Source organism: Aquarana catesbeiana, linkage group LG09 (genome assembly GCF_042186555.1).
Source record: "Aquarana catesbeiana isolate 2022-GZ linkage group LG09, ASM4218655v1, whole genome shotgun sequence".
Lineage (NCBI taxonomy): Eukaryota > Metazoa > Chordata > Amphibia > Anura > Ranidae > Aquarana > Aquarana catesbeiana.
The window spans coordinates 254,251,858-254,273,875 of NC_133332.1; the positions used below are offsets into that span (position 1 = coordinate 254,251,858).

Genomic DNA, 22,018 nt, shown 5'->3' on the forward strand with positions numbered 1-22,018 from the left:
AATACAATCGCCTCCTGCCACAGAGTTTCTCATGCCTTACTGAAGTCACTATGTCCTGTTAAGCCTTTCACGACCAGAGGTCACTGATGCCTAGAAGTCAAGGTTAATTTACTGGTAGGATGAGTGGAGATCAAAAGCCTGTCCATGAACCAAATGGCACAAGAGCTGGAGATATGGTATGTCCAAGGACATCACTTTCGGTCCTCAAATGTGACCAATATCAAATAGCTTCAATTCACCAAAAGTGAAATTAAAGCTATTTGAAGTTTATTCAACTTGATGACTCCGACCCATCCTTAGACACATCACACTGGGCGCCTCCGCCATTCAGTTCACCGATAGGCTTTTGACTTCTTTTCATCCTAATAATAGAATACCCACCTGAGAGCAGACAGAGGATCCAGGATTGGGACCCCCCCAGCATAGAGAGTGGACGTGGGGCCTCTTCTTTACCTGAGTCTACAGATAGTTGTGTGTCTCTACCCGCCTGGGTCACCACAACATCACTAGATGGAAGACATTTTTTCTTTTTTTTTAATTTCTCTCTAATCATAAAAATTGAGGAAATTACTACATTTTAGATGCATACTATACAGGCTCTCCCACTGCCTGCCTCTTTTTTCCAGTGAATACCTCTGAACTTTTTATGGGTCTCCAATCTGCCTTTTTTGGTCTAACCCCTCAGACAACCACCACTAGAATCCCAGGTCTAATTTGGCCGCTTCAGCATACATTAATGAATCTGACATTTTTTTTCTTTTTTATATATATTATAGGCTAAGGAATGCTAAAAAAAGTTTGGAAAAAGTAGACTGATTTTCTGTTTTTAAATTTGAATTCATTTTTTTTTTTTTTTTAATACTATAATTGTATCTGACAAGAACAATATTAAAACATAGGGACACTGTCATCTTTCAGTTGCATTGGCACCTGCAAGGCTTCATTTTTTAAATGCGTTTTTCTAACATTAAATTTCTAATTGTATCTGACAATACCAGTATTAAACACAGGAGCCCTGTCATCTTCAATCTTCAGTGGCACCTGCAAGGCTAGTGTTGTAATTGTATCTGACCAGAACAATATTAAGCATAGTAACGCTGTCATCTTTCAGCTGCAGTGGCACCTGCAAGGCTTCATTTTTTTTAATGTGTTTTTCTAACATTAAATTTCTAATTGTATCTGACAATACCAGTATTAAACACAGGAGCCCTGTCATCTTCAATCTTCAGTGGCACCTGCAAGGCTAGTGTTGTAATTGTATCTGACCAGAACAATATTAAGCATAGTAACGCTGTCATCTTTCAGCTGCAGTGGCACCTGCAAGGCTTCATTTTTTTTAATGTGTTTTTCTAACATTAAATTTCTAATTGTATCTGACAATACCAGTATTAAACACAGGAGCCCTGTCATCTTCAAGCTGCAGTAGGACTTGGAAGGCTTATTTTTTCTAACACTGTAATTGTATCTGACAAGAACAATATTAAACATTGGAACGCTGTCATCTTCCAGCTGCAGTGGACCCTTCAAGGCTTAATATTTTTTAAATACATGTTTTCTAACACTGTAATTATATCTGACAAGAAAAATATTAAAAGAGAAGTATGTGTTTTAGTAAAATAAAAAAATCATACTCGCCTAGGTGGATACAGCATAGTTCCGATGCTGCATCTGTCCTGCACCGGCTCTAAGGCTAATGCCCTGTACACACGGGCTGACTTTTCGGCAACAAAGGTCCGACAGTCTTTCCGACGGACTTTTAACGGACATTTGACGGACTTTCGAAGGAACGGACTTGCCTACATACGATCACACCAAAGTCTGACGGATTCGTACGTGATGACGTACGACCGGACTAAAATAAGGAAGTTGATAGTCAGTAGCCAATAGTTGCCCTAGCGTCGGTTTTCGTCCGTCGGACAAGCATACAGACGAGCGGATTTTTCAATAGGAACTGGGTCCGGCGGAGTTCCGATGTAAAGATTTGAAACATGTTCCAAATCTAAAGTCCGTCAGATTTTCAACAGAAACAGTCCACTGAAGGTCCGATGAAGCCCACACATGGTCGGATTGTCTGCCAGATTCGGTCCGTCGGACCAGTCCGGTCGAAAAGTCCGCTCGTGTGTACAGGGCATAAGAACTTAGCGCTCAAACATCATCAATCACCGGCACTCTGCTCTGCCCCTATCAGAGCTCACTGAAGTGCTGGGCTCTGCAGGGGGCAGAAGAGGCTCGCTCAGGTTCTCAGAAGCTCACTGAGAGCCTGAGCCAGCTGCCGATCCATTCATCTGGGAGGATCCCGAGTTCCCAACTATACGGGATCTTTTCAGAGCCTGGACTGGCTCTGTGATGTCAGCTTTAGTCCACTGTTGACTGTAAAAATGGGTCATAGGAGTGCAGAACGAACTGCACTCACATGGTCCATAGGAACAGGCTAGTACTGTAATTGTATCTGACAAGAACAATATTAAACACAGTAACCTGTCATCTTCAAGCTGCAGTTGCATCTACAAGGCTTTTTTTTTCCTTTTTTCCAGTGAAGCCTCCGGCCCTACATTTGGTTACTAAACCAAAAGATATAGCGATCTCATGATTGGGAACAATTGTGATTCGTTCCTGCCTGTCAGTGGGGCCGCTGACTGCCAGGATTCAGAGGTACCAGCCATGGAGGGAGATGGCTGTTGGATCAGATAAGGGGGAGGTTTATTAACATATCTCCAGAAGGGGGTATGGTGCTGGTATACAGATTGTAGGCGTAAAGGGGTTAAACAGACGCAGCCATTTAGCCAACAATATGGCCACCCCCAATTTATTGATATGCTCACTTTAAAGGTCCATATACTGTTGACCCCTCCAAAGAGGATGGGAATGAATATTTATATTTAAAATGTTGCTTAAAAAAAAAGAAAAGAAAAGTATACAAAGACCCCAGTATTTGATTTTTAGTATGTACTGTGCTGTTTTTATTCAGTTCACACCTAATACTGAAAACGCATAGAGCACCAATTGTTTCCTTTTGCATGTGATGTGGCTGTCCATAGATCCGTGGACTCCAGCTAAATGTACTGTTACATTTATAAAAGGAAAACAAATTGCTGCATTCCATGAAACCATTGTGCTCTGACATTCAGCAAGATTAATTTACGGCCTGTTTTTCATTAAGAATATGTACACTGTAGACTAGACATTCCTTTGCTAAGTTCTTTAATTGCTCTCATACATAGTGCAACCTACATTAAAGTAGAACTGAAGGCAAAACCTTTTTTTTTTTTTTTTCATTTTAGATATGGTAAGGAAGGTTATATCCCTTGTCCAGTTTATTTTGCAATTTGTGTCCCCATTGGGGAGTTTTCCCTTCACTTCCTGTCCTACAGCCACAACTAGAAGTGTGAGGAAATCGCTCCAAAGTGAGGGAATCCCTGGTTGTCACCAGAACTGGTGTCCCCATTGGGGAGATTTCCCTTTTACTTCCTGTCCCAAAGTCACAACAAGAGGTGAGCCTCCAAAGTGAGATCCCAGAATTAGTGTCCCCGTTGGATATATTTCCCTTTGCTTTGTTGCATAGCCACAACAGGAAGTGAGAGGACATCCCTCCAATGTGAAAGAATCCCGGGATGTCACCAGAACTAGTGCCCCCATTGGAGAGATTTTGCTTCACTTACAATCCCATAGTCACAACAGAATCCCCGGAAAGCAAGGGAATCCCTGGTTGTCACTAGAACTAGTGTCCCTATTGGGTAGATTTCCCTTCAATTTCTGTCCCAAAGTCACAACAGGAAGTGAGTGGAAATCCCAGAACTAGGCTCCCTATTGGAGATATTTTGCCTTCACTTCCTGTCCCTTCACTTTCTGTTCCAAAGCCACAACAGGAAGTAAAAGGACATCCCTCCAAAGTGAAAGAATCATGGGATGTCACCAGAACTAGTGTCCCCATTGCAGAGATTTCGCTTCACTTACAATCCCATAGTCACAACAGGAAGTGAGAGAAAATCCCTGGTAAGTGAGGGAATCCTGGTTGTCACCAGAACTGGTGTCTCTATTGGGTAGATTTCCCTTAAATTTCTGTTCCATAGTCACAACCGGAAGTAAGCAGAAATCCCTCCAAAGTGAGGAAATCCCAGAACTAGTATCTCCATTGGAGACCTTTCCCTTCACTTTCTGTTGCATAGCCACAACAGGAAGTGAGAGAAAATCCCCGGTAAGTGAGGGAATCCTGGTTGCCAGCAGAACTGATGTCCCTATTGGGTAGATTTCCCTTAAATTTCTGTCCCAAAGTCACAACAGGAAGTGAGTGGAAATCCCAGGACTAGGCTCCCTATTGGAGATATTTTGCCTTCACTTTTTGTTCCTTAGCCACAACAGGAAGTAAAAGGACATCCCTCCAAAGTGAAAAAAAATCAAAGAAACCCTGGATTGGGCATCATTACCACTCCACATATTCCAATTTTGCACGGGGCGTAAGCGTCCTAGTCCATAAATCTCTCCCCTTTAGGCTGCTGGACCTGGTGTTGGATTCGGAGGGTAGATACGTAGTGGTTCACGCTCAGATACACTCTATGAGATGGGTGATAGTGGGAGTGTATTTACCTCCCCCGGCCTCAATACCTCTCTTGCATCAAGTGGCCTCCAGAATAGCTGACTTCCAAAGTGACAACATAACCATTTTAGGCGATTTTAATTTAGCCCCCAATCCGGAGGTCGACAGAATGTCCAGTGTTGGGCACTCCCACCTCGGCCTGGCGGACTGGGCTGAATTATATGGCTTGACGGACGTGTGGCGGTGGAGGAATCCTCACCTTAGGGCCTATACCTGCCACTCTGCCTCTCACAGATCCTTCTCCAGGATCGATTTGGCCTACGTGGATCACACGGCCTTGGCTAGGGTGAGGGCCATTAAAATTCTCCCCCGGGGAATCTCGGATCATGCACCGCTCCTCCTGTCGCTAGAGGTCTCCTCCACACCGGGAGTTTCCCTGTGGAGACTATCTAGATTCTGGGTGTCGGACGAGATGGTTGATGGTCATTTTAGAGAGGCAATGGGGGAATACTGGGATATTAATCCAGGTTCAGCCAGTGCAGCTACAGTCTGGGACACTTTCAAGGCATACACTAGAGGAAGATACCAGACCATTATAGCTAGGGTGCGCAGGGAGAGGAGAGCAGATTTGGAGGCAGTTGAGGGGAAGGCAGATCTACAGGAAGCACTTTTTCTTAGGACCAAACACCCCCGGTGACTATGACGAGCTTCAGAGACTGACTGGGGAGGTTGTCCGCATCCGCACCTCTCTCACCCAGAAACGTCTTCTTGCTCAGACACACCGCATATTTGAGCAGGGGGAGAGGTCCGGGAAGCTATTGGCATGGCTATCCAGGGAACAACAGGGGGGGCTGTGTATACCACACATAAAGGGACCTGACGGATGTCTCAAATACGACCCAGACGAGATAAACGAATGCTTCGCCTCCTTTTATAAAACTCTTTACAGCTCCAGGGCCTCTTACACCAAGGAGGAATTGACCACTTATCTAGAGCCTTTTGATTTCCCAGTTCTCACTACAAAATACCGTGACAGTCTTGACACCCCTATCACCACAGATGAGCTGCTGAAGGCTCTTAAGACTCTCCAGGCGGGCAAATCTCCAGGCCCGGACGGAATACCAGTCGAGTTCTATAAGCAATATGCAGAGGAGCTGACGGGGAAACTACATACTATGTTTATGGAGGCACAACGCCTGGAGATGCTTCCGAGCTCATTAAGTGAGGCGGTGGTGGTTGTAATCCCCAAGCCAGGTAAAGATTTGACTCTGTGTTCCTCTTACCGCCCTATCTCACTCATTAATGTGGATGCTAAGCTCCTGGCCAAAGTGCTGGCCAGGAGGCTTAACACAGTAATAACAGCCCTAGTACATCCAGACCAAACAGGGTTCATGCCGGGGAGAGGGACAGATATCAACATTAGAAGGCTTTTTACCCATATGGATAGGGCACAGGCAGATTCGGCAGGAGTAGTAGTATCCCTCGACGCCGAACAGGCCTTCGATTCTGTAGAATGGGAGTTCTTATGGGGGGTTCTATCAAAATTCGGATTTGGTCCGAAATTTCTGACATGGATACGGATGCTCTATGCCAATCCCAAAGCGAGGGTCCGTACAAACGTAGCCCTCTCTGAAACCTTTCCCCTGGAGAGGGGCACTCGTCAAGGATGCCCTTTGTCACCGGGACTCTTCGCCTTGGCGATAGAACCTCTTGCCATTGCCCTGAGGGCGGAGGCCGGGGTGAAGGGGATACCAGTAGGCACAATTGAAGAAAAAGTGTCCCTATATGCGGATGACACATTGCTTTACCTCGCTGACCCTAACCAGTCACTGCAGAAAGCGCTGGGCTTATTCGAAGACTTCGCTCGGTTTTCAGGGGTTCGCATAAACTGGGATAAATCAGTCCTGTTTCCGCTCCACCCCTCGCTTCAGTGGGTGGGTGAGTTTACCTATCTGGGAATTAAAATTAGTAATACCACCCATGAATTCATGGAAAAAAATGTGCAGCCTCTCCTTTCTCAGCTTACAGTGAAATGTATGGCCTGGCGTTCCCTACCGCTCACCCCTGTGGGTAGAATAAATCTGCTTAAAATGGTGTTTCTTCCAAAATTCCTCTACTTCTTCCGCAACACACCCTCCCATATACCTAGGTCCTTTTTTAGACGTCTGGAGGGGATTCTGACCTCTCTCATATGGGCTGGGAGGACACCCAGGGTGGCGAAGAGGGTACTCTATCTTCCTCTTTCGGGGGGGGGGGACTTGCCCTTCCAAATTTTTTGTTATACTACTGGGCTGCTGTGCTGGTCACGGTGCGCTGGTGGTTCTCCCAGCCCAGACAAAACCCTGCGGTCAGGCTCGAGGCTGCCATCGTCGGCTCTTATGCGACTCTGTAAAATCTAGTTTATAGGGGTACTAAAGCACCTTATCCCCTGACAACACCGATGAAAACCACCATTAGAGCATGGAGGGAGGCTAGGGCTATTTATGCCGAGCCGAATAGAGTATCCCCACATACACCGCTTTGGTGCAATCCCGCCCTCCCACATCTTTATGACGTGCCAGATCCCTCCCAGTGGGCCACACAGGGAATAACCACCCTAAAACATATTATAGCTAATGGGAAACTCATGTCCTTTCAGGACATTAAACGGCAGTACTCCCTACCCCGATCCTTTGAGTTCAGATATTGGCAATTGAGACACGCAATGAGGGCACAGTTCCCGGACAGATTAATTTTGGAACCGGACTCGGTTGAGCGACTTCTGACTTCAAGTGTGATGGGGAAGCCCTTATCCACACTGTACATGTATTTGACGGTAGCACATGACACTAAGCCCACTCAGGCATTTGATAAATGGAGGGTGGATAGTCAGGCATTGGGAGATGACGAATAGGAGGACATTGTCTCAACCTACATCCCAACTGTAATAGCAGCTAAGGATAGATTTACACAACTGAAATTTCTCCATAGGGTATACTTCACTCCACACAGGATGGCTAGAATCTATCCCCATGTTGACCCCTTATGCCCCCGGTGCAGGATCAGTGAGGGGACATTCTGGCACATGGTATGGGCATGCCCGAAACTCGGGCCGTACTGGGAGGGAGTGACGGGGGTGCTTAACGATATATGGGACCTCAGACTATCACTTGACCCTATGCTGCTCTTGCTGAGCTATATGGGAGACGTGGAAGGGGACAGATACACCAAACTCTCTGTTACATTCCTGCTATTCTATGCTAGGAGGGAGATAATGCTACATTGGAAGTCAGCTGAGCCACCCACCATTAGCTCATGGAAGAAAGCGGTAAACTCGGTGCTGCCACTGTACAAACTCACATATGAAAGCAGGCAGTGTCCGGCTAAATTTGAACAGGTTTGGGCGGCGGCGCGTGGCTGAGGGACCGGGAGTGGGGGACCTGTTGATGGACTCCCCCCTTGCGGTCAGGGGCAATACCCCCCCACCCTCGGACACGGGGCGCTGTCAGGTCACACTGATGGATGATTGATTCCGATCTGACGAAAGGGGTAAATGCAGACAGGAACATTCTCAGACCTCATAGGGTTAGGGAGAAAGGGAGTGGGCAGTTATGGATTAAAGGGAGATTATGAACAAGGCTAAACACTCTACTGCAGATGTAAAATATGAGACGGTATGTAGTATTTGAAATGCACACCATTGTTGAGTAGCTAACTCATTACTCCTCTTATATCCTGACGGATGTATAGGGAACTTGTAAAAATATACCTGTGAGATGCTGCATTGTTGAACAGATGTTTTATTATATCGCTGTAAGGATTCAGATACTCTTTGTCGTACAATGACGGTTTTGTAATGCTGATTTGTTTTTGAAAATAAAAACCTTTTGCTGTTAAAAAAAAAGTGAAAAAAAATCCTGGGATGTCACCAGAAGTAGTGTCCCCATTGCAGAGATTTTGCTTCACTTACAATCCCATAGTCACAACAGGAAGTGAGAGAGAATCCCCGGTAAGTAACGGAATCCTGGTTATCACCAGAACTGATGTCCCTATTGGGTAGATTTCCCTTAAATTTCTGTCCCGTAGTCACAACAGGAAGTGAGCCTAAATCACTCCAAAGTGAGAAAATCCCAGAACTAGTGTCCCTATTGGGGAGATTTCCTTTCGCTTCCTGTCCCATAGTCACAACAGGAGGTGAGCGTAAATCCCTCCAAAGTGAGGAAATCCCAGAATCAGTGTCCCCATTGCAATGATTTCACTTCACTTACAATCCCATAGTCACAACAGAAAGTGAGAGAAAATCCCCCAAAATCGAGGGAATCCCTAGTTGTCACTAGAAATAGTGTCCCTATTGGGGAGATCTTCCTTCAATTTTTGTCCCATAGTCCACACAAGAAGTGAGCGCAAGAAGTGAGCGCAAATCCCTCCAAAAGTGAGGAAATCCCAGAACTAGTGTCCCAGAATTATTGTCCCTATTGGAGAGATTTCCCTTTGCTTTCTGTCCCATAGTCACAACAGGAAGTGAGTAGAAATCCCTCCAAAGTAAAGGTATCCCAGGATGCCACCTGAACTGGTTTCTCCATTGGAAGGTTTCCCCTCTATTCCTGTTGACGACCCAAAATTTGGGATTTTCTTCTACTTTTGCTGATATTCCCCCTCCACATTATCCAGAACTAAACAAAAAAAGCAAAGGCCCTGGAGAATATAATTATGATTGTTGCAATTTTTTTATGTCACACAATATTTGCGCAGCCATTTAGGAAACACAACTTCTTTGTGGAAAATACACCAACATTTATTTTAGGGCACACAAACATTATATAATACCCAGTTTTTGGGTAAAATCTAAAAGATGATGCTACGTCAAGTAAATGGATACCTAACATGTCAGGATTTAAAAGTGTGTATACCCGTGAAATGGTGAAAGACTACAAACTAACAAGCCTCCTTGTGATAGCACTGGGCAGGTGATAGGCACTCTTTATGGAGACATCAGGAGTCTACTAGGCTCCTGATGTCTCCACTGTCCTCCAAAGCAGCTAACCAAGCACAGATCATGTTTGATCAGCTACTTCCCTGACTGTAACAGCCAGGAAATTACAGCTCTGAAACGGGAAGGTTCTAAATCCATTGTTGCTTCCGGGATCATTTGTCACAGAGGAGATGGTGGAACATCCGTTCCTCCATCTCCTCTGTGTGAAGCCATCCCAGACATTATTGACGGTTGCATACACTGTAAGTAAAACTCTCCCCTACCTTCTGCTGCTCTCTTGAAGAAGACTTTGCAGCTGCCGCAGGTGAGCGCTCCGTAGTGGCACCCGGACGCCTCGTCTCCGCAGATCAAGCAGGTTTTCTGCGGCGGGAAATAATAGTCAATGGGTAAAAGGTGCTCTCTACCCCCGTCCAGCCTGGAAAAAAACAGAGAGAACAACAGGAGTTATGTTGTACATGAAACTAGAGGCAGTATTGATTTTGACCAGTGAAATCCTTTACAGCAGAGCTTAGACTGGTAGAGATAGACACATGACAAGGAGGTAATCAGGTGTTCTGTAGTACATATATATATATAGTCAAAAGATAATGCTTGGCTCGCAGCCTCCGCTCTCATTCTTCCCAAAGGTCTTCTATCGGATTGAGGTCAGGACTCTGTGTAGGCCAGTGAAGTTGCTCCACCCCAAACTCGCTCATCCGTGTCTTTATGGACCTTGCTTTGTGCACTGGTGAGCAGTCATGTTGGAACAGGAAGGGGCTATCCCCAAACTGTTCCCACAAAGTTAGGAGCATGAAATTGTCCAAATTGTCTTGGTATGCTGACACCTTAAGAGTTCCCTTCACTGGAACTAAGGGGCCAAACCCAACCCCTGAAAAACAACCCCACACCACAATCCCCCTCCATCAAATGATTTGGATCAGGGCACAAAGCAATGTCCATAAAGACATGGATGAGTGAGTTTGGGGTGGAGGAGATTGACTGGCCTGCACAGAGTCCTTACCTGCACCTGACCTCAACCCGTTAGAACACCTTTGGGATGAATTAGAGCAGAGACTGTGCGCCAGGCCTTCTTATCCAACATTAGTGCCTGACCTCACAAACGCACTTCTGGAAGAATGGTCAAACATTCCCATAGAGACACTCCTAAACCTTGTGGACGGCCTTCCCAGAAGAGTTGAAGCTGTTATAGCTGTAAAGGGTGGTCCAACTCAATATTGAACCCTACGGAGTAAGACCAGGATGCCATTAAAGTTCATGTGCGTGCAAAGGCAGGCATCCCAATACTTTTGGTAATATAGTGTGTATAATATATATGTATTTGTATTAATATAGAATGGTCTCCAAATTCTCCTTAAAAAGGTCCAACTGTTCCACTTAAAGGGGTTGTAAACCCTTGACATGTCTAAACTTACCTGCTCTGTGCAATGGTTTTTGCACGAAGCAGCCCCAATCCTCTTCTTCTGGGGTCCCCAACCGTGGCTCCAAGCCCCTCCTCTTCATTGGGTGAAGTGCTCTAGAATTTCCTGGTAGAGGGCTGAGCTGACTTTGGACTTGATAAAACACAATGGACCAACACCAGCAGATGACACGGCTCTCCAAATCATCACTGACTGTGGAAACGTCACACTGGACCTCATGCAACTTGGATTCTGTGCCTCCCCACTCCTCTAGACTCTGGGACCTTGATTTCAAAATGAAATGCAAAATTTTCCACAGTCTGTGATGATTTGGAGAGCCATGTCATCTGCTGGTATTGGTCCACTGTGTTTTATCAAGTCCAAAGTCAAGGCAGCCCTCTACCAGGAGGTTCTGGAGCACTTCATGCTTCCCTCTGCTGACCAGTTTTATGGAGATGCTGATTTGATTTCATTTTCCAAAAGGACTTGGCACCTGACCACACTGCCAAAACTACCAATAACCTGGTTTAATGATCATAGTATTACTGTGCTTGGATGGCCAGCAAACTCACCTGACCTAAACCCCATAGAAAATCTGTGGGGAATTGTCAAGAAGAAGATGAGACATCAGACCCAACAATGCAGACAAGCTGAAGGCCGCTATCCAAGCAACCTGGGCTTCCATAACAGCTCAGCAGTGCCACAGGCTGATCACCTCCATGGCACGCCGCATTGATGCAGTAATTCACGCAAAAGGAGCTCCGACCAAGTATTGAGTGTATACTATACATGGACTCCAACCAAGTATTGAGTGTATACTATACTGTACATGGACTCCAACCAAGTATTGAGTGTATACTATACTGTACATGGACTCCAACCAAGTATTGAGTGTATACTATACATGGACTCCAACCAAGTATTGAGTGTATACTATACATGGACTCCAACCAAGTATTGAGTGTATACTATACATGGACTCCAACCAAGTATTGAGTGTATACTATACATGGACTCCAACCAAGTATTGAGTGTATATTATACTGTACATGGACAGACTTTTCAGTAAGCCAACATTTCTGTATTCAAAATCTTTTTTTTTTTTTTTTTTATTGGTCTTATGTAATAATTTAATTTTCTGAGATACAGAATTTGGGGTTTTCACTAGCTGTAAGCCATAATCATCAAAATTAAATTAGAAAATGCTTGAAATATATCACTTTGTGTGTAACGTATCTATATAAAATACCGTATATATAAGCCGAGTTTTTCAGCACATTTTTTTGTGTTGAAAGTGCCCCCCTCGGCTTATACTCGAGTCAAGCACTTTTCTGGTGCAAAGAATGACATTTTCCGAACCAACTTTGGTGTGCAAACCCAGTGGATTTAGCATTACAACATATCCAAAGATGGGGTTCCTAGCACCAAGTGGCCCCGAGATACGGGGCCCCAAAGTCGGTTCGGAAAATTCTCTGCTGCAGAAAAGTGCTTGACATTTTCCGAACCGACTTTGGAACACTTTATCTCAGGGCCACTTCGTTCTAGGAACCCCAGCTTTGGAAATGTTGTAGTGCTAGTTCCACTGGGTTTGCACACCAAATTTGGGGTTCCTAACACCAAGTGGCCCTGAGATACGGGGCCCCAAAGTCGGTCAACTGTGTCCATCTGCAGCAATGTCATTCCGGGACCCTTTGGGTCTAGAGACCCCAAATTTTGGCTGCAGCTAGGGGGCATCTGGGAACCCTTAACTACCGAGTTTGAAGTTCAGGGGACCTATGGCTGCAAATGGGCACAGTGAGGCTGCAAATGGGCACAGTTGACCCTCTTTTCCACTTACAGTAGCTGCGCATTTCTCTGTCTAGGCTTATACTCGAGTCAATAAGTTTTCCCAGTTTTTTGTGGTAGAATTAGGCTTATATTCGGGTCGACTTATACTTGAGTATATACGGTATGAGTTTCACTTTTTGAATCGAATTGCTGAAATAAATTAACTTTTTGATATTCTAATTTTATGAGATGCACCTGTATATCTAAATCTAAAAAAAATAAGTAAAATGATGATAAATAAAAATCTATCTATCTATCTATCTATCTATCTATCTATCTATCTATCTATCTATCTATCTATCTATCTATCTATCCTATCTATTCTATCTATTCTATCTATCTACTGTGTGAGTGTGTGTATATAATACACACACTCTCTCTCTCTCTCTCTCTCTCTCTCTCTCTCTCTCTCTCTCTCTCTCTCTCTCTCTCTCTCTCTCTCTCTCTCTCTATATATATATATATATATATATATATATATATATATATATATATATATATATATATATATACATATACATATACACACAATCTGGAAAAAAGTATTAAGTCAAAAAACCATGTGAGAGCCGTGTTCAAATCCAATCTTTTTATTACCTTTATTACCACTTCATACAAAATTCATGGGTCTTTATCATAATATTTTATGATGTGAGTAATAAAGATTTTGGATGTGAACACAGCTCGCTCTTCGTTTTTTAAGAAAAATGTTTTTGGTAATGTATGTATTTTTATATTTTTAATAGTATATTGGGCTCATGTGAGTTGTTGTAGACAGGCTACTTTTTCTTTAATATATATATATATATATATTATAATAACCTGCTGTACGGTGTTATGAAGTTGTGTTTTACTGGCTCTGGCTCTCTGTCGGAGCAGAAGAAGAGGAAGTCATTGTGCTTTCTCATGACATCGCACTTTTTTTCTCTCCTCTATCCCTGCTATTGCCAATTCTAAGCCGTTGAAGCATGGGAGGAGATATTTCAGACCAACGTCCAGTTGAGTGCCATTACTGCATCTTATTAAACTGTCCATTGGGGTTCATCAGCATGGCCGTTCCTCGCTGTGATGGGAAGCAGAGATCATCATCTACGCCCCCCCCACCCCACCAACATAAAGTGCTCAAAGGAGGAGATAAGTCATGATCAGCATTATCTCTGTGTTAATAAATGGACGCTCCTAGGCGCACTGCTCCGGCCTCAGATCGGAAGTATTGTAAAGCGTATTTCGGGGGCAGGCAGCACTGATGCATGAAATAGATTTTCTGAGGCTCTTCGTGCAAAACTATTCATGTGATGAGCATTACTATTATAAGATACACTGACACACGTGTAATACAAGGGTTTAGTCCTGTTGTTTTAAAGTGGGGGAGCTGTAATAGAGACACCACGATTCCCCATCTATTTGGCAATGAAATCTCCACTGAGATCATTTCTATATTCACAGCAGCAGCTATAAGTGATATCTCTTACAGTGATTACAGCTGATCTCTCGACAAACCACTAAATACACATAAAATACATATATGACAGCTGTGTTAATAGCCAATGGGTTTTTATTCCTGTCCATCCAGTCACAAGAAATACACAGCTCGTACTACAATAATGTGATGGTCATATGAAAGAAATCTTATATTGGTAGTCAGTGGAAAGAATGCTTCTTACATTTTTGGTCAGTGGGAAGAATGTCCCTTAGTTTGGTGGTCAGTGAGAAGAATGTTCCTTACATTGGTGGTCAAAATGCTCCTTACATTGGTGACCAGTGGGAAGAATGCTCCTTACATTGGTGACCAGTGGGAAGAATGCTCCTTACATTGGTGGCCAGTGGGAAAATGTTCCTTACATTGGTGATCAGTTGGAAGAATGTTCCTTACATTGGTGGTCAGTGGGAAGAATGTTCCTTATGCAGCGTACACATGGGCGGACTTTTCGACCGGACTGGTCCGACGGTCTATCCGATGGACTTTCAGCAGACTTCCGACGGAGTTTCCCAACGAATGGACTTGCCTACACACGATCACACCAAAGTCCGACGGATTCGTACATGATGACGTACAACCGGACTAAAATAAGGACGTTCATAGCCAGTAGTCAATAGCTGCCCTAGCATCGGTTTGCGTCCGTCCGGACTAGCATACAGACGAGCGGACTTTTTGACCAGACCCGAGTCCATCGGAAAGATTTGAAACATGTTTCAAATCTAAAGTCCGTCAGATTTTTGACCGAAAAAGTCCGCTGCGGGTCCGATGGAGCCCACACACGGTCGGATTGTATGCTGGATTCGGTCCGTCGGACCAGTCCGGTCGAAAAAACGGCCCATGTGTAGGCAGCATAACATTGGTGGTCAGTGGGAAGAATGTTCCTTACATTGGAGGTCAGTGGGAATAATGTTCCTTACATTGGTGGTCTGTGGGAAGAACATTCCTTAAATAGAGAGAGGGAGAGAGAGCGAGATGGGGAGTGAGAGTTAAACTTTGTGAAAAGTGATGTCATATGCAGAATAAAGGTCTACATATGAATGAAAAAGTAAATGCAATGAAGCAAAACATTTTACTCTAATAAAAATATTTTAATGGCACATGCAAACGATCTGAAAGTGTCACTTTACACAGAAATGTCTGCATTTTCCGTCTGTCATTATGACAGCCGGTAATTGCCAATGATCGCAGAGGGGGAAGCAGTGGAAGGGGAAGAGTAGCTGGATGCATCCTAAAAAATGTGTTGACATTCTTCGTATTCAAAGTTTTTTATTGAAAAGCATACATAAATTACAACAGGCAATGTTTGTATGACATGTAGTAGTAAGAGGTATACAGGTTTTTGTTCTGCGACATGTGCATTTCAGTGGGTAACAAGTATATATCAGAAAAATAATGTCCAGAGGATATTCCTCGCAGAGATATCTGTGGACGTAACATATCTGTTTCGAATAACAGCTAGAAGGGTATTGAAATAATAACAAAAACGTAATGTTTTACTTGTTTGCTCGGACTGAGCGTCTGCGAGTATATGCATAGTCAAAATCTGGGAGTTGTTTCGTATTTTGTAGAAAACATTACCATTGATGTATCAGGAGGAGAGACATAAGGAAGAAAATGTAGAGTGAGGATAGTGACAGGAATAGGATAGTTAGAGAGAGACTAGGAATAAGGAGTGGAAAGGGGAGGAGTGGCCGGGAGGGCCGCACAAACCAAAGAAGCACCATTAAGTCTGTCTAATGTTGTTGCGACCAATTTATGGTTCGAGGAGTTGTTTGTCGAAGTCCGGGGGTAAGAAGTGTTCGGCCCAGGAGTTCCATATTTTAAGATGTTGGGGAATTTTATCCAGGATTGTTGCTTCTATTTTACTATGGATCATAGCTTGTGTGACCCTATTGGTAACTTCGGCTAGGGTGAGTTTTGGGGTTTTCCAGGCCCTAGCAATCGTCTGTTTGGCTGCTGTCGTGAGCTGAAGGAGAAGGCGGGTCTGGGATCTGGTGAAATCCGAGGGGATTAGATTCAGCAATGCAACAGCCGGATCTGGATCAAGGGGGTGTTGAAATAAGGTGGAAGCCATACGGAATATTGCAGCCCAAAATTCCTGTACTATTGGGCACGTCCACCAAATATGTACATGGGTACCCCTTTCGTTACAGCCACGAAAACAGGTATCGGGATAGCTTGGGAGGAATTTGGAGATCCTGGCCGGGACTAGGTACCATCTCATGAGTACTTTGTAGTTCGCTTCTTGAGCCATTATATTGTGGGATGATATTTTCGTATTGGACCAGATATCAGACCAGTCCTCTGCATCAAGATTTAATGAGAGGTCTGTGGACCACTTTACAGCGTAAGAGGGAAGGTTGGTTGGGGGAGAGGTCAGATGGGTATATAGGAGGGAAATCAGTCCCGGAGCATGAGGGTCCGAGTTGCAGATTCCTTCGAAAATAGTTAGATCATCTAGTGAGGTATGTGTGCCTATAGTTGTACGAATAAAGTGGGTTATCTGTAAATACCTAAATAGTTCTGTAGGGGGAATGTCATCATTGTTTTGTAGCGAAGTAAATGTCTTAATGGTAGATCCAGTGGTAAAATCGCGCACACGATATAGTCCCGCCCTAAGCCAGATTTGAAATGATCCCGGATTGGTTTGGGCCGGATAAAATTTTGGGTGGTCTAGGAATGAGAGTAACGGGGAATGGGCCGATTGTAATTTAAATGGACCTCGGAGTTTGTCCCACAATTTAAGAGAGTGTGCTGTGACGGGGTTACTGACTGGGCCTCGCGTTGAGGGGGGCAGCCATAGTATGTTAAACACTTTGAGGGGGTGAAGGTCAATGGCTTCCAAACTAACCCAGAGTGGAGTTTCATTTTTTGCATGATATAGAGTTATCTGGGCTAGCTGAGCTGCGTGATAGTATCCCAAGAAGTTAGGCAGACCCAGCCCTCCCTTGAGTTTACTACGAAGTAATATAGCTTTAGCTACTCTAGGTCTAGTAGAGCCCCATATATATTTGGACACTTTTGTCTGAATAATGCGGTGGTAGTATAAAGGAATAGGGATCGGAAGGACTCTATATAAATAAAGTAGTTTAGGTAGCATGGACATTTTTACGGCCGCAATCCGGCCTAACCATGAGATACATAGTGGGCGCCAAGATTCTAATAAACTAGTTATGTGTTTTAACATAGGGAGGTAGTTGGCTCGAAACAGGTGGCTTGGGTCGCTGGTTAGCTTGATACCTAGGTAGGGAATTGTGGTTGTAGACCAGGTGAAAGAGAAGAATTCTCGTAAATGTTCTAGTTCTGAGTGTGGAAGGGACACATTGAGGGCCTTAGACTTGGATTGGTTGACTTCCAATCCAGATATTAGCGCAAATTGATCTAGGAGGTGAATTAGATTCGGGAGTGTGGTTCGTGGGGATGTGATAAATAGTAGTGCATCGTCGGCAAATAGGCATAATTTATGTGATGTAGAGGCTACCTCTAAGCCTTTAATATTTGGGTTTGCTCTAAGGAGAGCTGCTAGTGGTTCGATCGCCAATGCGAACACTAGAGGGGAGAGGGGGCACCCTTGTCTTGTGCCTCGTTGTATTTGAAAATAGTCCGATCGGTATCCTGAATATTTAACATATGCTCTTGGTTGGTTGTAAAGGGAGTCTATCCATTGCAGAAAGTTGGGGCCAAATCCCCATCTTTGTAGTATATAGCGGAGGTAAGGCCAAGAGACAGTGTCAAATGCCTTACGGATGTCAAGAGAGAGGAGATGCATAGGGATTTGGCGTGTTCGAGCTAGGTGTTGGAGCAGGATGACCCGACGGATATTATCACTGGCCTGGCGTTTTGGAATGAAGCCTACTTGGTCTTTGTGTATGAGGCCACCTATAATTGGGTTAAGGCGTAACGCCATAATTTTGGCTAGAATCTTTATATCCAGATTGAGTAGGGAAATAGGCCTGTAATTTGACCATAGAGTATTGTCTGAGTTAGGCTTAGGTATCATAGAGATAATGGCTGTCAATGTGTCCCGACCAAAGGAATGTTGTTTAAGGAGGGCGTTAAAAGTGTTAGTGAGAAGGGGGGCTAGGATGGGAGCAAATTTTTTAAAGTATGAAGCAGAAAGACCGTCAGGGCCCGGTCTTTTGTGTGGTTTAAGAGACTTTATAGCAATAAGGACTTCTTCGGACGTGATGGGAGATTCCATAGACTCTTTATTGGCCTCTGACAATCTCGGGAGAGTAATGTTTTGAAACAATACCTCAGCTTGTGTCGCCGAGAAGGTACGTGTTGGGGTATATAGTTCAGCTAGCTTTCTGCGGAATTCAGAAAGCACCTTCACTGGGTTACTCGTGAAATTATCTTTGGCCAATTTGAGTCTAATGGGATTGTGCATTCTTTCCGGTTGACGTAGTCTCAATGCGAGGAAGGTGTCTGGCTTATTGGCTTTATTATAAATTGTGTGGTTGGACCTGCGAATGGCTCTGTCTGCTGATTCTGCCAAGAGCAGGTCCAACTCTGTTTTCGTCTTTTCTAACAAAATTCTATGAGGTTCAGTTGGAGTGGATTGGAATTGGAGGAAAAGGCGGTGAAAATCTGCTTCCAATTGCTGGATTCTAAGTTTTTTATCTCTTTTGAGGTGAGTAGATACAGATATGCAGGTCCCTCTAATTACGGGTTTGTGTGCCTCCCATAATAGGACTGGTGAAATGTCAGGAGTGGAATTATGTTTAATGTATTCTTTAAGAGCCAGTTCTATATCGATACAGTATGATTGGTTAGTTAAATATGCCTCATTTATACACCATGTACAGTCTCTAGACTGGGGGATCAGGGCAGAGACAGTTGTGATCACTGCACAGTGGTCTGACCAGGTAATTGGAACAATGTTTGAGTGGAGTAGGGTAGGTGAGGATGCAACAGGTATAAAAATATGATCGATCCTTGAAAAGGATTTGTGTGGATATGAATAAAACGTAAAGTTTTTCTTGGTTGGGTTACATTCTCTCCATGTGTCTAATAGTGAGGCTTGCTGGAATAGTTTGCGGAATAATATAGAGGGGGAGTATTGTTCAGGGGTATAGGGAGATTTATCAAGGTGCGGATGAAGCACTTGATTGGAGTCACCGCATATAAAAAGGGTACCCTTGCTGTGTGTTCGTATTACTTGTAGGAGATGTTTGAAGAATGGGTTAGGATTGTTATTGGGTGCGTAATAAGAGACTATAGTGGTCATCACGTCTTGTAGATGACCAACTAAAATAATATAGCGACCTTCGGGGTCTTTAATTTCTTTTGTGAGAGTGAATGGAAGGGTACGGTGAAATGCAATGAGGACGCCACGTTGTTTAGTGGCAGCCGAGGCGGAGAACACTTGGGGATATTTGGAACTAAAGTATTTAGGGGTTGCTTGGATTGAAAAGTGTGTTTCCTGTAGGGCCACCACACTGGCTTTCAGGTGTGCGAAGGTACGAAAGGCCTTAACCCTTTTATTTGGGGAGTTGAGTCCCTTGACATTAAGGGAGAGTATGTTCAGAGGTGCCATTGATATGGGTAGGGAGAAATACCAAGGGTAGATGTCCGAGGATCATGCGGCCCACCCGACCTAGTGAAGAATGGGGAAGGAAATGGAAAGAAAAGGTGTGAGGAAAAGAAAAAGAAGGGGAGAGAGGATAGAGCATGTTTTTTGTAGAGAGAACAAGGAAGTGTAATAACACTTGGTACGTTGGACATGTTAGCCCAACAAGTGGATGTCCATACTTCCAGACCAGCCAGCTGGCGAGGGAGCATGTACATCCTATAGGGGGGTGCAGTGACAATTCCCCGCCGCAGGTCGGGAAAAGTTAAAGAACTGTGGTGCTCAAAAAGTACAAACAATACATACTAAGACCGTGTTATTGTATTCAATTATAAGATATCGGCAATAATCCCGCTTTGGTGAGAAAGGTTTCAGTGCCAAACAAGTGGTACATCTGAGCCCAGAATCACCAGGGGGGATAAGGAGATCTAAAGATAATTGGTATCAATTTAACTATGCCTGTATATGTTGTATAATTAGTATTTTTGAAACCTTAGGTTAAACAAGCAAGATTAAACCAAACAAAGCAAAAAGAAAATAAAAAGGAAAAAAGGGTATTCAGAACATATGCACCCCATAGTGGGATTAGGGGGATCACATATGCTGGGTTCCGTAACAGTGGGAAATCTTACCAGGATACAAACGTCTGAGTCTCGATGGTGTAATATAGTAAAAAGAGTAAAAAAGGGAGAAGAAAAAAAAAAAAAAAAAAGGGAAAAATTCACAACTATCTCAGTTCATTGAGATATCAACCGTGAAACCAGGAGTTCTCCTGAGGTGTTAAATAAGAGCATTAAATGTTAGGTTCTTCAGCGAGACGTGTGTGCTTTAGGATCAAAAAGGCTTGCTTGACGGGACGGTGTTCCTTTTCGGATCGAGGAAGGGCCAGCTTGGTTCCGTTTAGGAGTGGCGGTGTAAGGGTGGGCTGCAGAGCGGGCTGGAGTACGTGGTAACGCTGTTTCTGATTGATGAGCAGGGGGAGACAGATGCAGTGATTCAAGAAGACGCTGCAGTGCTTCTGGGGATGTGGAGGAGTGTTGCTGCCCCTGGTACGTGAACTGAAGAGAAAAGGGGAAACGCCAGGTATATTTTATCTGATGTTGTATCAGGATTTGTAGTTGCGGCTTCATGGCTCGCCGTTTAGCAATGGTAAGGGGTGCCAGGTCAGAAAAAAGTTGGTAGTTGTGGTCTTGGAACTGGAGAGCGTCTTTATTCCGGGCTGCTGCGAGTAGTTGTTCTTTTGTGCGGAAAAAGTGCAGCTTAATTATTATGTCCCGTGGGGGGCCATCTTGTTGGCGGCGGGTAAGCGCCCTGTGGATTCTGTCAAATTCCAGGCGTTCGATGGGTATGGAAGGACAAAGTTCCTGGAATAGGGCTGTAGTAAAAGATTGCATATCCTCAACCACTTCAGGGATACCCCGGAGGCGTAAATTTGATCTGCGAGATCTGTTCTCGGCGTCCTCTAAGCGTGAGAGCAATGTAGCATTTTCCTCACGGAGGGCTGCCTGTTCCTGAGCATGTTCTTGAATGGTAAGCTGTATATCGTCTACTCTGGTTTCCAGGTCTGCTGTGCGCTGACCTAGTTCTCGTATCTCCCGTGACAGTCTGTTTGTTATTTGGTCAGATGTGGCTTTCAGGGCCTTGTTTAACATCTTCTCCATATGTTTCAGAAAGTCAGGCTGTGACATACCTTGTTGTACAGGGATGGGAGAACCGCTGTATATAGAGTCTGCAGCATCACCCTCCTCGCTGTCTGCCTGCTCCGTTCTGGCTGGAGATGCAGCTTGTTGTTTGGAGAGGGCTTTCGCCGCCATCTTGGATGAGGCGCGGGCTAGGGCCTCCTTGATCGGTTTGGTCTTATGTGTACCTTTGTGACCCGTCAGAACCATCCCGGTTGTGGCTCGGGTAACGCTGGGGGTGATCGCCGGTGTTTAGGTGCGGTTAGGCGGTCTGAGGACGTTATACGATCCCGATTCTGCGGCGGGAAGTGCGAAGCTCTAAGAGGTAACGTCCTCCATGTTGAGCCTCGCGCATGCGCCCCCCGTGTTGACATTCTTTAGGAGGTATTTCTTTCTTTTTAGTGTTTTAAAAACCATACAAGCTATTCATAAAATAGATTATTCTTTTTCAGTACTATATAATATATGACAAAAAAAGGCAAACCATGACCAATAAGAAAAAAACAAAAGCACTGGCAACAATAAATGTTTAGGATAAAAAGTTACATATGTATTTT

General features: G+C 44.3%; 1 protein-coding gene across 1 annotated transcript in view; it reads right to left on the minus strand.

The window, feature by feature from the left end:
• AR (androgen receptor) overlaps nt 1-22,018 on the minus strand; it is a 354,006-nt gene that overhangs the window by 131,267 nt on the left and 200,721 nt on the right. Inside the window, exon 2 of the mRNA XM_073600215.1 lies at nt 9,770-9,921. Within this exon, the coding sequence (XP_073456316.1) occupies nt 9,770-9,921 (152 nt within the window). The remainder of the gene's footprint in view (nt 1-9,769; nt 9,922-22,018) is intronic.